The sequence below is a fragment of the Tyto alba genome, unplaced genomic scaffold, assembly GCF_018691265.1.
Source record: "Tyto alba isolate M040663 unplaced genomic scaffold, T.alba_DEE_v4.0 Super-Scaffold_27, whole genome shotgun sequence".
NCBI lineage: Eukaryota > Metazoa > Chordata > Aves > Strigiformes > Tytonidae > Tyto > Tyto alba.
In genome coordinates, this window is record NW_024881301.1 from 33,224,284 (window position 1) to 33,241,063 (window position 16,780).

The 16,780-nt window shown below is 35.5% G+C and overlaps 1 protein-coding gene across 1 annotated transcript in view; it reads right to left on the bottom strand.

Annotated features, from left to right (window-relative positions):
• Positions 1–1,734: 1,734 nt before the first annotated feature.
• ABCA13 (ATP binding cassette subfamily A member 13) overlaps positions 1,735–16,780 on the bottom strand; it is a 198,826-nt gene continuing 183,780 nt past the window's right edge. The window contains exons 58-61 of the mRNA XM_042797875.1: positions 16,576–16,668; positions 4,586–4,691; positions 3,550–3,687; positions 1,735–2,036 (exon numbers count right to left, since the gene is read on the bottom strand). Of these exons, the coding sequence (XP_042653809.1) occupies positions 1,947–2,036; positions 3,550–3,687; positions 4,586–4,691; positions 16,576–16,668 (427 nt within the window). The 3' untranslated portion in view covers positions 1,735–1,946. The remainder of the gene's footprint in view (positions 2,037–3,549; positions 3,688–4,585; positions 4,692–16,575; positions 16,669–16,780) is intronic.

Sequence of the window (16,780 nt, forward strand, 5' to 3'; positions counted from 1 at the left end):
GGGTTTAATGGCTCCTCAGTGCTTTGGATCTTGAGGAGCATGGCAGGGTTCTGATATTATGAAGTAGACTCTATATACCAAGCCATTCTATATGATAAAGCAGTTTCATAAGCTCACTCACTGTGATCCATATGTACATGAAGACCAATCTTCAATTTATTTTTTTTTTTATTTCTCCAGGATTTAATTTCACCTTTATAGACACAGGCAACCTGAATTCTGACTTTAAAAAAACATAGTGGGTGGAAAATACACTAACAAATCAAGCCTCAATAAAGTCTTCTGAGTCAGCTTGCAAAGCCTAAACCACACATATATATATTTTTAATATTTCAAAATCATACAGGAATTAGAGCAGCAGCACTGCAAAACTGTCCATTTAAAATCTCTTCCATCTCAAAGTACACTTAACTCTCCCCTACCCATCCCAGATTTTTATTGCAGCAATTCACTTGTAAGTTACCAGTTCTACAATTTCAACTACCAGACAACATATTCCAATAAAAGTGGCATCAGCTACTTTTCACAGGAGCCCCAAAGACTTGTTTTGGAAGAGGCAGCAGTTTACTCCAAACTTTTTTCAGAATTTTTTACTCTTACCACAATACACAAGGAGTTTTTATTTATTAAATATTCACTTATTTTACGCACATATAGGCTGAAGGTTGTGATATTGCCTTGTCTGAAACACTTAACATCATAATATACATTTATTGAAAAGTTTATTGATCAGTGTCTGAATGCTTATCTTATTTTCTTTTAACATGCCCATTAAACATCATTTTGACATACATTTTGGAAAAAAAATTAAACAAAATTATGAGAAAGAGGAAATAGGTCATTACAAAGATACTTGAGAATTCTTCCAGCAGTAACTTGCAGGCATAAGGGAAAACTCATTGTCAAAATTGATTTATGAAATGTTAAATTTACTTAAGATAACTGGGAGGCAGACTAGTATGCTAATAACCCCTTTAATATTAAGCCTTATGGAATATAGTGCATCACATACAATAAAAAGGCTAATTTAGCTTGTCACTACACAGAACTGAATTAATGCAGAAATCGAAAAGTTCTCAATTTGTGCTATTAAATACAGATATTGGGGGATATCCTGACTATTGTGACCATTAAATGGGCTTTTCTTACCTTGTCATGTAAAAATTAGATATTAAGTGTGCATGCAAGAGATTACTGTAGTTAAATGAATATAGAGCCATCACAAAAACAAAAAATCCATCATACATTGTGACATTTCAGATCACCTTTCCTTTCCTTTCCTTTCCTTTCCTTTCCTTTCCTTTCCTTTCCTTTCCTTTCCTTTCCTTTCCTTTCCTTTCCTTTCCTTTCCTTTCCTTTCCTTTCCTTTCCTTTCCTTTCCTTTCCTTTCCTTTCCTTTCCTTTCCTTTCCTTTCCTTTCCTTTCCTTTCCTTTCCTTTCCTTTCCTTTCCTTTCCTTTCCTTTCCTTTCCTCTCCTCTCCTCTCCTCTCCTCTCCTCTCCTCTCCTCTCCTCTCCTCTCCTCTCCTCTCCTCTCCTCTCCTCTCCTTTCCTTTCCTTTCCTTTCCTTCCCTTCCCTTCCCTTCCCTTCCCTTCCCTTCCCTTCCCTTTCCTTTCCTTTCCTTTTTCCTCCCCTCCCCTACCCTCCCCCCCCTCCCCTCCCCTCCTCTCCCCTCTCTTTTCCACAAACCTGCATTAATTAGGCCATTTCTGTTATAAATTTCAAGTTAATTAATTTTTGCTCTGCATGTAACGAGTTTCTTGGTTTACCTAGAAGTGGTAGCATTCTCTCTGGCCTACAAATGTAAACTCACTTCTGGTTCTACTATTTGTTTCTCATACATCTGTTAACAGCTGAAAAGTTATTGTATGTAAAATGTGCATGTATATATATACACAAACATACACACACACATATATGCTGCTGAAGCTGTATCCTATTCTGAGCCTAGACTGGCAGGTAGTCATGATGAACAACACAAAATTCATGTGAAGAATGGGAGACTCCTTGCTGTTGTGTAGCAAAATTAATGAATACCTGTAAAACATGAAAAAAAGTAGACTTTCAAGATAACAGTACTTGAATTGAAAATTAGCTGATGATATTTTTCAGTTGCTTTCTTAAGCTTTTGTGACACAAAAATTAACAGATTATGTTGCAGGAACCCCTCTAGAGATATGTTTTGCAAACTCTAGAAATAATCCCTCTTCACCTCTCCAGCTAACACAGTTGTTGATGAATTTTAAAAATAATGGTAAAATGAGTTACTATCTTATGTATTAAAATTATAGTTTATGGTTGCACAAATTAGTGGGAAACAATTGCTTTAATTTGCTTTTAAATGACACACCTAAGAAACTTGAGTCTGATGTTTCTATCAATAACCATCACGGATGAGGGTCCAGATATTTCAAGGTGAAAGTATACTTCTGAACATGTGATGTTTCAACAACTAATGTGCCTTCTTGATTTACTTTTTCTTAAACAGATCTTAGTACAAAAAAGCTTGTTTGCTTTTTAATCACGCAACTATTTGACAGCAAGAAATGTAAAGATGGCTATTCTTTATTCATATGATCATATTCATATGCAAAAAAAAAAAAAGCTTAGGATGCATTTTAAAGGTGTTTGTTATTCAGAACTATTATCCTGTTTAAAACTGACACTCAGTTAGTCAGGAAGAGAAAACAATGGTAGGTGACTGAGGCAGTGAATTACCATGAATAATGGAGAGGAAGTAAGCTTGACTGAACAATGCCTGAACAATCAAGAGGCTGAAATTACCTTATATTCAGCCATTCAGTAAATAGATCATTTACAAGCAGGTAATAGATCTGTACAGATCAGAATACTTCAATAATGATTTTCATATGGGAAAAAGAAATAAGTTCACACCATCTATCATAGAAAATTAGTATTTTGACTAGACGTGACTTTCTCTGCAGAATACATAACAAGAAGCTGCATATGAAGATGTTGTAACACAACACAACCACTCAGAAATTCCATACTTGCCACCAGTCTACTCTTCCTTCTGCCCAAATAGGATTTCACTGCCTTTAGTAGTGCGATCTATTCTGTCTGATTGTGCACTTTCACTGTTCTCTAATGAGCAGCATGATACTCATTGCAAAAGAAAACTCTCATAGAAAAATGTCCTTTAAATCTAAGGTTTACTGTAATTTACAGAGACTGGCTGAGTCTTTTCAAGGACATTGGTAAGGCTCCAACTTTTGGACTGCAGAAGTAGCAGTTCATAGTCCCACCTTCTCATCCTGCACAGATCTAGATGCATCTAAGCAGTGGTTATGTTTGCACACAGTACAAATATGTGGCTTACTGTGATGTTTCTACTGTGCTCACTTCCAGTGTAAAGGCAGTAGGGTTCATGAAATTACTGTGTAGACCTGAGATGGCCTGGAACTGCTGGTTTATCACATACATTTGGGTAATCCATCAAATGATACAGTATTTTCAATATGCAGCATGTTTAGACCAAAAAAAGGTGTGGGGGGGGAAATAAAAATAAAAAATAAACAGAAAAAAATACCTGCTCTAATGTGGTTTGGCTAATGGAGTAGTGTTTGATTTGAAGAAGAGCTTTGTTATTCTCTAGGACTCTGAAGAGCTCTGCTAAGCATCCCTGACTTCGTGGTACGTGGTACTCAAGCAGGTTAAGATGCTGTCCCTTAAAACAAGGAAAAATTATAAAAACAGATAAAACTGAATGCACATTATGATGAAGTTACACTTGCTTATAATCAGTCTGGCTTCAATAGGTTCTCATTGCAGATTAACATGGAAAATAGGAGCTTTTAAACAAGAATATATTTTGTCTACTTTGGTAGCACAAAGAAATTTCATAATCAGAGCACATATTTTGTGCATATTCTGAGATGGTATTTTGTTAATAAATAAGATATATAAACTTAGGACAGTTTTATACTATGGGTTTTTAATCCAACAGACAAGTGCTGTTACAATGCAGTCTGGGAAAGGCTGAGCAAACACACACACATGCATGTACAAACATATACACAAACAGGTTCATATCTAAGGTAGTCATAGTTTTACATGATTCTTTTCCTAAACATGGACAAAGTTTAAAAAAAAAATAAAAAATAAAATATTAAAGGCCTTTGAGAGTTTTTCTTGGAATGTAATTACTACAGGGATTTTGTAGGACTTCATATTAAATTAAAGAATCTCAGTAAAGACTCAGACTTACCACCTCTGGACCTTAGCAGAAAGCAATCAAAGCAAATACTCTCAATGACTACACTGCTCTCCTACTTCAGGTGAACACAGTGGTGATTTCAACTTCATCAACAATGAAAGCAAAAGGAAATTTTCACTCAGAGAAAAGAGCTGTTTATTTACATTGCCTAAATGACTGTTTAGAGTTGATTTAATCAATATCACAAGTCAGATCTTTCAAAATTGCTTAATAAGAAAATAAAAAGGATGCTTATGTATGCTTTTTCCCAAAAAAGATCAATATATCCAAATGTGTATATATTGTTCTTACCAGCCCATACTTAATCTTGCCATAGAACAAACATTATGATTAGGAGTTTTGGCTGTACCTTAAACTGTGTTCCAGGAAAATGCATTTGTAGACAGTCCAAAATCATTCTCCGATAGCTTATTTCTTTACTAAGCCAAACCTTGATAGAATATCCATCCCCAAACCTGAGAATGACACACAGAAACATAAATCCATTTGTCTACACTATGAAGACAGGAAGAACGTTTACTTCAATTTATTTTCCTGTGATTATGTCAAATGACATCAGGTAAGCCTACTGCATTATCACAGTGATTTTAGTATTACACGATTGAACAATAGAATTTCAGTGAGAAAGTTGTTAAATTAATGAAAATAAAACAGAAACAAAAAAAATGTGCGTTATGCCCATGTTTTAATTACTACAGGATGTTTTAACTGCTTATATTGCTTTAAATGGTTAGCAAAAAGCTATGAATATTACCAATCACAAATATAGAAGAAATAAAGATTCTTTAATGAGAAAAATAGGCATGTAGGACTATTTTTCAAATCTGTTAATAAAGCTGCAAATTTATTTCTGTATTTCAGCAATGTGAGTACAACTCTGTTTTACAGATACACAAAGGCAAGTATAGGGGTATTTAGGGAGATGGCAAATTTAATCAATTTTCTTTAGCTCTATGGCCACACAATCTGTCTCAGACTAATTTAGGAAATTAACTTCTCTTTCTCAACATACATGTGATAAAAGGTAAGTAGATGCAATCTAACCAACACATTACTTTTTTATTAGATTTATTCACTGCTAATATTTAGTTGGGGAAGTCGCAATAAACCAGAAACACTGAAATAGCAATCATATGCTTATGCACATTGTTCAAGCAATGGAAGCTGTGCTGCACCAGTTCCCAGAGCAAGGTGGAAGGGCAGAGCTCAGCAGAGAGATGGGGCAACACAGGGCTGCTGCTGCATCCCTCCCCACCCAGCCCTCCTTTGCAGCTACATGCTCCCCCTTTGGTTAATTGGTTAAAGTCTTCTTGGTTAATTGCTAGGTGAAAAAGAGCAGCAGGGCCCAAGTCAGAAGACCCTTCCTCTGTCACCACTGTTCCCTGTTGCAGGTGAACAATGGAAAGGCAGAGTTAGCGGAGGGACCCTCCATGCATTGATCACAGCCCCCCAGAAACCTGCCACTTCCTCCGTCTTCCCACTGCCCACCTCTCCCTCATCCTTCTCTCCTGTTCCAATTCACTTCTCTTCACTCTCCAGCTCCACAATTACTAATTACCAAGTCCTTTACTCTAGTTCTCCAGTTTCTAGTGACTATGCTCTGTATTTCTCCCTCATGCCAATACCCTCCTCTCCCATGTCTTTTCTGTGTACACCTTGTGACTCAGGGTAGCAGCTGGGTTAATTGGACCTGACAGGCGTGAGGCTCATTTTCATGTGAACAAAGCAGAAGTATATATCACAGGACACTCTGTGATGCTGCCCTTTTCCAATACAGAAAAAAAAAAAAGTCTACAGAATATCAATCAAAATGTAATAAAAAATAGAAAGGACTATTCTGAGACATATGGCCAGTTTAACCACTGCCTGAGCAGCTCCCAGCAAAAGACTTCATATGCAGAACCACATGCTCCTCATCTATAATACTTGTACAACAGTGTAAGTTTTTTAACTTTTATTTTGTGCTGGATCAGAACCTCTGTTGATATAAAGCAATAACATTTTCCTTAATTTCAGAGAAAGGGCAAGTATCCACAATGAAAAAATCTATGCTGCAGATTTTATTCTATTAAGAATTTCATGAGCTCAAAATATAACTTCCAAGGATCTTCTCAGACAAGAATCCTATTTCTTTGTGTAGAATTAAACCATAGTTGCTACATTCCACAGTATTCCACAGTATTCCACAGACAGTAGCAGTTTCTGCATAAAAAGTTGCACTGTACAAAAAGACCCATTACAGATAAATTATTGTAGAGTTTTTTGGTCTTTGTTTTTTTTTTTGTTTTTTTTTTTTTGTTACTTTTCTTATTTCAGTCAAATTCAACAACTGAACTGCTTGAAACAGAGTAAGAAGAAGCATTGCTGATGCAGTGTTCTGTTGTTGGTTCCTGAAGCACATTATATGAATTAAGTTGTATTGGATCCAAGCTTCAGTCTACCAAGTATTCAGTGGGCAGTGTGACCTGACAGGTCAACAGGGCTATTATATCAAAGAGATCCAGAATAAGATGGAATCCATTGCAGAGGCTGGCTGATTTGTTTTGCAATGATTTACTAACATATAATAGATCTCTAATTAAATGTTTTAAATGCATAACATCATCCCTGAAAAAAATACATGTGACAATTAAAAAACATGTTGTAATGATGGATATAGTTAACAAGGGTATTCAATTTAGAAGGCAGCTAATCTAAGATAGCATTTTACAAGAGATCATCGATTCTGATCAGTTTTCTGGCATCTCTACACAACCACCATTGAATTACAGTTTGAAAAATGGTAGCTTATGGAGATGTTCAACAGTCACATAAAATGAAATTGTTGGATGCAATGAAGTTTCCAAAGAAAATGAATCAAAATTCTGATTAACAGAGAAGTCTGTGCGAATTTGGTTTGTTTATGCCATTCACAATTGTGAATGGCATAAACATTATCATGGTACACATAAAAACCTTTAAAAGATTTTTTCTTTTGGCTATTCAAATTATGATGCTTCTCTACCTTGATTTTATAATTCAGTTTAGTATAAGAGCTCCCCATACAGAGTAAGCTGAGCAGCAATAAACGTTTCCCCTTGCTATAATCAGCAAGCTGCTTTCAGTAGCAAACTGAGGCAATGGAAATTGAGTTGACCATTTTTTTCACTGTTTTCCTCTCTGATTCAGACAACATAATTAATTCAGAAACCCAAAGTGGAATTACAGAGAAAAACACAATCTGGTTTGATTAGCACTGTTAGGATCAAACCTTTAGCACCTGATAGTTCAAGACCTAAAGAGGGAAAAATTATCATTAAAATGGCATAAGTTGAGCCAGCACACCTGCTCAGCAGCCATCTGCTGCAAAAGAATCACCATCTCTTCAAACCTATTCAACAAAGATATTTTCCACTGTTAATTTCTACCACATTACTTTAACACCACCTGCATTTTTATTTCTGTATACACACACAAAAAATCATATTCTGACAAAAAAAAATATTTTTCGTCTCTATCCTTCCTCTTCCCCCTCACTCAAACTAGTTGTTCGTGGTTGACTTTCACCTCATTAGCAGTTGTGGGAGTATTACTTATTGAGTGCTTTACCTACTGAAATATCACCATGAGACTGAAAGTAAAATATAAATTCCCAGACTGATTGTAAACTAATTAACTCGACTATTAGCAACAGCATCAGCTGCAGAAGCATGATCTTAGCAAGGACTACAAAATGCATCCAAGACCTCCACACCTTTAATTACATAGGTCCTCAAGCTAATTGGGCAGCTCAAATAACAAGGGAACAAAAGGAACATAAAATATCAACAAGGAATGAAATAATTTTCATATCAGGAATTACTAAATAGTCTAAAACTTTTCAGCATCTAAGAAGGATGACAAGGTGGTAGAAAGATGTTTTTACAGAACCCAGAATCATGAGTGGCCTAAGGAATGTAAATGCAGAATGATTCTTCACTCTTCTATCTTTCTCATGCAGGAACAGGGGGCATCAAATTAAATTACAGGGAAGGCAATGCAAAATCAGAAAGAGGAAGTAATTTTCCTTACTGTATATAGGGAAACAGTACAACTCATTGACACAGGATGTGCTGGATGCCAAAACTTGACATGAATTGAATAAGAGATCAGAGAAACTCATGGACGTGGGAGGGAAAACCACTAAGACCACCTCTGGCTTAAGAAGCCTTCAACAGATTGCTGAAGGGAATGTGGAAAAAAGTAACTACATGCGTTTATCTTGTTCATGTAATTTTCTTTCCTGTCCACTCTCAGAGAGAGGAAACTGTGCTAGATGGGTCTTTGATCTGACCTCACTGTTGGTTTCAGTATAAATATCACAAAGAGGAGGTCAGCCTGGGCTAATTGCCCAAATGATTCCTCAGTTCTCAGAAGTGTTTTGCAGACCACAGCCATGCTGCCAGCAGTACAAAGACAGACAATATAGAACTACGTCAGATATGTGTCTACATAAACTGCAGTCACACACTGAAATAAAGTATAGCCTGGTGCTCTTTCTAGCATTGCAATAGGAATGGAAGTTGATTTAGTTGCCCAGAAGCTGAAAATTCTCATCTGTATTTTCATTTAAAAGCCTTAGGAATTTGCCTGACCACAAATGAACAAACACAAACCTAGAAACCACTGTTTCAACTTACAGCAGGGTCCAGAATGACCAGTACATTGAATCTCACTCTTCCCAAAGCCCATTTACTATCTCTTCTCTCCCAAATTAAAACTGTTGAACGTAACCTCAGGAAATCAAGAACATGACCTTATTTCCTAAACTTTGATGAAAAAGAAAAGCATCTAACCACCTATATGCTTCTTTTCCACTAATTAAAGATCACCTTTCTTGGAGAATGTTGTGTTATGTATACACATCAAGAAATTACAGTTCCCGTAAAGTTTACTCGTGAAAATATAACATACATACTTTATGTATATGCTAGTCTGATTGATCAAAAGATTACGTCAAAATTACATGACTGGATAACAAAATAAAAATAATAAAGAGAACATTGGCATTTAATGTCTGCAAGGAACTGCATCTTTTAGAAAATATGCCATAAATTCGAAAAGGGGAATAATTTGTTACTGTGCTATTTGCCCCTCTGCTTTAGTTTACATTCATTTGCAGACAGATATGGTTCTATTTTCCCTAAGTGAATAGGCCTCATCTAGACAAGCTAGCTTAGTTATTTCAGTATGATTGCTGAATCATGGGATATAGATTCAGGTAATTTCCCTTACAGCCCTAGACACAAGCACAGATTACAAAGAGAACAAAAGTTGAACAACACTCAAAATAAAACACTTTGAAAAACATTGAAAAGAAGAATCAAAAAATTAAACAAAATTATTAAAACAAGTACATCACAGTTTAAGATAATTTTAAAACACACAATAAGTTTAATTATTTCATCTATTAAGTGGCAGATAAAGAATATCTAGGAAGGAAATAAGGTTATTAAATGTGAAATAGTTGCTTTGTATTTTAAAAAATGCTAAAATCAAATGCAAATATACTATCCCTTGCAAAATGTGAATTCTTTCTGCAATTATTCAGAACAACCTCAGTGTTGCTGAACAGATAAACTTGATCAGATAGAAACAAATAAACACAACAAATAAATTATAAAATTTGTCTTACATATACTATTCATAAATTTTGTTTCACCCTTTTTGAACTGATTATGATTCTTTCAGAGTAACCATAGAAACATGAAAACAGTTATTAAAATGAGTAACACTTGTTCAAGTATATTGTATATGCACTATTTGTTCACACATACTCCAGGCTTTCATATCAAGCCATCTGAAGTTAATTTGTATATTCAATAATATCATTGCCATAACAGTGACAGCCTCAGGTTATGAGCAATGCAGGGTACAACTTTGCCTTGCTCTCTGAATGTCAGCATTTAAGTGCTTAGGCATGATTTCCAAATACGTGGTAAAACCCTCAAAAAATTTTGTTAATTGTTTATATGTGTGCACGCCCAAAATCTGTGTATATGAGCTCGTATGTCTGCACATACAGACAAGTGCAGAGATCTGTTACTCTTGGATTATTTACAAATTACATTCTCAGAGAAACAAGAACAGCAGCACTGTAATTCTGTACAAGGTTGATGGTGCAGCCTACAAAGAACCAAAATTGTTTCCTCAAAGTACCTTCTGGACCTCAACAGTGAAAAAAGCAGGAGGAAGTAACATTAACATTGTATTGCTATCCCTGTTTTCTGGTGTAGCAATTTTTTCAGGAGGAAGTAACATTAACATTGTATTGCTATCACTGTTTTCTGGTGTAGTAATTTTTCAAGTGAGTTTTTAAAAAAATAATAATCAGGATATTACTAAACTTGACACTAAAATGTCTATTAAAAGGACCTTATCAACACTTCAGGATCAAATTCTCAAGTTGGAAAGTGCTTGAATGGAGACTGGCTGTGAAATTAAAATTTAAACCACTGGTATATTTATGTAATAATCTTTAATTACATCATTTCATAGCACCTCTTAATGAAATCCCATTCATGAATGACTTTCAAGATATACTGGAGGTACCTACTCAGAAAAGTGGCTTTATTTACTGCAACATCTAGAGAATGTTGCAAGTAAGATAGCAGATGGATGAGAAAAGGAAAGAAAGTGCTTCATGATTCTCATACGGCCCTGGGGAACCGAATCCTATCCTTCCACCCCAGTACACCTGTGTGATCTGTGGTAACTCAGGCAACATTTTTCACTTCTGATTTGCTATCTTGTTAAGGGACCACCTTGAGACCTAGGGGTCCAATTTGAAGAAGGAATTCATAGTACATTCAGAAACACCTTCAGCTAGAGCTGAAGTTAACAGGAATTGTACTTTGAATGTAGTGATAAACAGAAAATATTTAGCTATACTGCTACCAGGTTGACTACCCAAACATTTTTAACTTTAGCATCATGTTTCAGTTACTCCTCTATAAAATGGGAATAAATATTTCAAATCCAGTTTCACAGAAATATTGTGGGAAACATAGATGTTGATATTTATGATGCCCTGCTCCAATGAATGCTGAAAACACTGTATTTAGAGACAGGTTTGAAAAAAGTCTAGTAAACACAGTACACAGATCCCATACTAGGGAAAGAGGAAAATAGGAAATCTTAATTAGCTGCTGCTCATTGAATGAACAGGTACACAGATACAAAGCAATGTCCTGTGGAAAACATAAAATGACAAAAAAATGCATTGTGATGCACACACACAGTAGGGTTGAATTAATGTTGCACAAAGTTTTATGAGAGTGAAAAGTTATTGCTCATTTCAGAACTCTCAATCTGTGTGGTTTTAAAGTCATAAGAACTCTTTCTTCAAGCTTTCCTCTGAGGAGATGTACTAATAGCTATATTACATGAATACATATCCATTGCCTTAATACATTTTTCATGTACAAAAATGATTTGTTTTCTAGTCAACAGGAATAAAAATTATATTCACTTCTATATTTTATGGCATGTAAAAAACTTACTGCTAGTGTATCTGTTAGTATGATATAACTGTTTCCACTGAAGGCTGAAATATTGATGAGATCTTTAAACTTAATTTTCTCTTTTCCATTTAAGAAATCTATGTGTGAGTTTGAGAAAAGCAATAAAATATTTTCAATCAAACTTTTAAACAAAAGGTAAAGTGTAAATAGCTTGCCAAGATATTTTCCATTCTAATTCTGCTATAACAAATGGATTAATTGTTGGGTAATTTAATCAGATGGCTTGCTGATAAAATTTGAGCAAAAAAATGATGTGTGTCCAGCACTTGAAAAATTGGTATGGGTTTCTCAGCTATGAAGTCTGTCCAGATGGCCCTAGAATGAAGGATAGTATTCAAAATGTTGTTCCCAGAGGACTGGCCAGTGGTATCTAACATGGAAATGCTTCTGTGAATTTTTAAAAAAACATTAAGTATAATGGAGAATACTGGAGAGAGCATTTAAATGCAATCCATTCACAATTTAGAGAAATTGACTCAGTTGGCAGGAGTTGCCTGAAATTAGGTTTCAACAGGCACAACTGCTAACACATCTATCTCATACAAATTACTTCTAGAACTAAGATGCTAACTTTTTGGAAATTGCCCTTCAGTTTTTTCTTTCCAGCTAACACCTTTCTTGGCATTATTCAGAAATTTGCCACCTGCAACAAAAGGCCTTTCTAAAGAAGTCCAACACTTATTATTATACTGAGAAACATTTGAGGGTGCTTTAAATATGTTTAAACATAGATAAATACAGTCATGGTTCAACAATTGAGAGCAGAAACCCAAACAGGTATATTTGTAGTGAGAAGACATTTTTGGATGAGCATTTTGTAACAGGCTTGAACAAGAGCTGGAAAAATGAATCATGTCTCACACATTACAAGCAGCATCACTTTTTATATCCCTATGAAGCTTTTATGTTTCACATTAGCATCTTCCTGGAGCTCACCCATACCCTTCATAGCAGAATTTTGTACCACCATCTGACAAAGCTGTATTCATTCCAAGATTATGGTCGTTCACATCTGCCAAAGGCTGAAAGTATAGTGAGAGAGAAAGCTGAATCCTTGAAACTTCCCACCATAGCAAAGAAGCAAATTTAACAGGGCCCCAAGGAAGACCCATTAAGCCTTCATCACACACCCATCAAAAAGCTCATCATAATCTAGACATTAGAGAATGAAATGGTACTAAACAAAAAGAAAATAAAACAATCCAAGGATTTCCATTAAGACAGATAGTATCACCAGGAAGCAAAGGCAAAAATGTCATTTGAGTAGACATAACTACCTTTAAAAGAGGAAAAAGTATCTTGAAACATGCTAGTGTAATAACATGTAAGATCAGAATGTGCTCCTACTGTTACTTCTTACCATACAGGACTCTTTCCATAATAAATAAAAGCTGTATGAAAGTTTTCTTGGTTTGTGTTCATACAGCGTTTAGATTTCTTTCCTTCTTCCAATCTTCAAAGCTAGATCAGGTCACTTGTACTGAAAAATGTAACTGAACCACAATAATCTGCAACTATGGTACCCATTAATTTATGTTAGTACCATTTTTTCCTGTTAGTATAAATGTGTATATTGCTAGCATAATTCATTCACACACGTAGCACACAAAAGCACCATCAAAAAACAGTTTTTGTGGTACAACTAATTTAGATTAGATCAGATGCAGCAAAATCACTTTTGCTTATGCTTTCCTTCATTTACGCTGCTTCACAGAACAGTTTTGTTAAACAAAATGTAAGGTCATGAGGTTTTTACTGTGAGATGGTGCCAGGGACAAATACACTAGACAGTGCTAATTGCAGGAAAACACTGAAAGATAGAATTGACTAGTGACTACATCAGTGGAGATGGCTGTTAAGGAAAGTATTGTTCTGCTGATAGGTGTTTTCTAGTAGTAGATTTAGAAATCCCTACAGTCTGTCAGTTTAGAAAGAACAATGTTTTGCTCTGTATGGCAGTGAGAATGAAAGGGTTATTAAATCATAAGGAAGGAAGGAAAATGGGAAGGAAGGAGTAACTCAGTACCCTTTCAAGTCCTGGAATTTTTTCAGGATGCTCACAAGTGGAGTGGAAAGTGAGAAAAAGAAAAGAATAAAATAATTTAGAGCTTAAATATTTCAATGGTTTTCTTTGGAGTAATAAGTAAAATAATGCTTCTTCTCTTTTCCCATCTCATGTAGATGCAGAAGTCCTCCATAAGGTACATGGTAGCACATCTGGAAATTGTCTTCAAATAAGTTTGGAACATGAATTACACAGAGGTACTGTGTTTATTAATCTCCTAAGAATTACTTAATTTATTAGATGTGTGATAGCCTGAGATTTTTGATGGAGCACTGTATTGGCGAGTATTGGAGGAAAGTTCAGAAGCAACAAAATAATAGGAGTAAATAATAGGAGTACAGGGACAGTCTATGACTTCTCCCCAGCACTTTTCAAAAGCTTTCCAAAGAAAAGCTTACTTAAAAAAAAAAAAAAAAAAAAAAAAAAAAAAAAAGCTTTAACACCTGTGTGTATATGTGATTTTAAGACTGTGCTTTCTGCAGTGGCTTGGTTCCCAGAACCCAAGAAAATGAATTAGTCAGTCAGAGCAAATTCAGACAACTGCATGATTTTAGTTAAATCCTTTGATAAAGCTAGTGACTATTTTTTTTGTAATGAAGATTTCTAAAGCTTTAGAAAGACTCAACAGGTTCCTGAACAATAAGTGTGGAAAATTTGGTGACAAAGATCACTCAATAAGCTAGGAGTTAAAGGGATTTTAGTCCTACCTTAAATGAAAAATCTTAGTGCAGCTTCAGCTACACCATTTCTACAGAAAGTCTCCGCAATATTGATATCCAGTGCACATAGTATCCCACATGAATGCCACTGACATACATCAAAAACTGTCATGGCAATACAAGGAACACAAGCCCACTGATATTATGAAATATTCTTAACATAGAGAAGATGTGGGGTTTTTAACGTTTAAAAAGAGGTGCTTATACAACCTTGATTCTTGAATGGTTGATCTGTGAATGTCTTGATATCTTCAGAATTAATTTGAAGATACTTCCAGCATGTCATATAGTTTATTATTTTGCACTGATTTGGTTACTGTGATCTGAAAGAGGTATATCTACTGATATAGGGCAGCAAATTGAGAAATAACTATCCTATTTATATGAATGTGGTACATACTTATGAGTATGCACCTTAGAAGGTGCTGCTAAAGAAAACATCAGGAATGGCAAAACAATGAGAAAGTCACTGAGAAGATAAAGGTGAAGCTAGGCTTTGTAGAATGTCTGATTTTGTCTTCTCAAGGTCAAGCTGAGAAGACAGACACATGCACTCACCCCAGGGGATCTGAAACATAAAGAGGGGAGACCCACATTTATCCCAGATAACTTTATGCACTCAACTGAAGTGCCTAAGTAATACGATATTTTCCTTATTAGGGGACACACACATCTTCAAAAAGCAGTTTCACGTGTCCAAGGTCTGCATTGTCATCTACAGACACCTGTCTGTCATGACAAAAGGAATAAAGAGTCTCTGCACTCCTGCTAAAGTACTTCAGCTAGTGCGACAACATGCCACTCTATGCTATGAAATTTGGGAATAAGAGACAGGATGGCAAAGGCAAAGTGCTAGTTACAAAAGAAGCAGAAACTGCTGAAGAGTGATTGACTTCTCGTGCCTCCAGAAATTGAGGTAACTACTCTCTTGAAAGGTATGCAAATTTGAAAAGAAGGCTATGATCACACAGAACAATCAGTAATAGATATAGACTTCAATTTTTTTCACCATGCAGTTTGCAAGGTCTCTAGCTGAAAGTTTGTCTGGGTGAAAAAAAAAACTTGGATGGAGAAAGCTTATGAAAGTAAATGTGAATCAGGCCCATCGCACTAATGTAACTGCAAAACAAACCCAAAGGGAAGGACAGAAAGTCAAAAGTGCCCTCAAGGGCACAATTAACCTGTGTCTCATATTGCTTCTGCCCTATAACCATGGCAGACAGAAATTCCAAAACATTTCTGTAAGAGCTTGTTTACATTGTCAAATGTATTTGCACGTAAGAGTGCTAAATGCTGAGCTAGTACAAAGCAGTGTATCTTTGCTGCTTGTAAATGAGCTGTATCAATTTACACATCTGACTGTCTGGGTGTCATAAAATTTCTACATATTTCTGAATGTAAACGTTCTAGCTATAAGTTGCAGCAACTTTCCCATTAGCTTCTGCTCTCGTTTCCTTCATGGTGGTTTGAGCCCATCCTCTAAATAAACATCCTCATTAACAGATATTAAATTAACTTATGAGCAGTGTTCAAGCAGAAGAGGGGCTCATGCACACCAAGGAAAGGACATGGAAAACATGCCATAAATGTCTGTAATTGTCAGTGATTTTGGTAGGAAGCAGAGGTGGTTCAAAGTACATCCTTACTGGCTCCTGACCTATGAAAAGTACTTCTTCCTCTTACAAGAAATCGTCACAAGGAACTAAAGTGTATTTCACCTCAACACACTGAATTCTCACAATGTATTTCTCAGGATGAGTGCAGAAGTGTGTTATTTTAGATGCAGAGCTGGTCTCTTTCAATTACCAGTGCAGACTACAAAGCATTTTAGCAATGCCATATGTCAATTTAGCTTGCTAATATATCCTAATTGGCTCTTTTTAACTTCAGTGATGGCAGGAAAAGAAAGATGTGCTTAGCAGTCATAAGCATTTATTCCTTAGCACTATTACAGTATCTAGCCAGCTCTTAGATTGAATGTAGCTGAAGAAGGTTTGATGCTGACATATAATACCTGTTTTTAATGTGCTGGGGAGAACCAAGACACTTGAAAATTCCATTGACCATAATAGCAAGTCTTGTGCAGAGGGCTTCACATTCTTCCATGCTACAAAATAAAGTAGAAAAAAAAAAAAAAAAAAAAAAAAAGATTAAAAGAATAATAGTGAAAGTAGAGAACATTATTTACACCTAACTTTAATTAAAGTGGAAGGAATCTG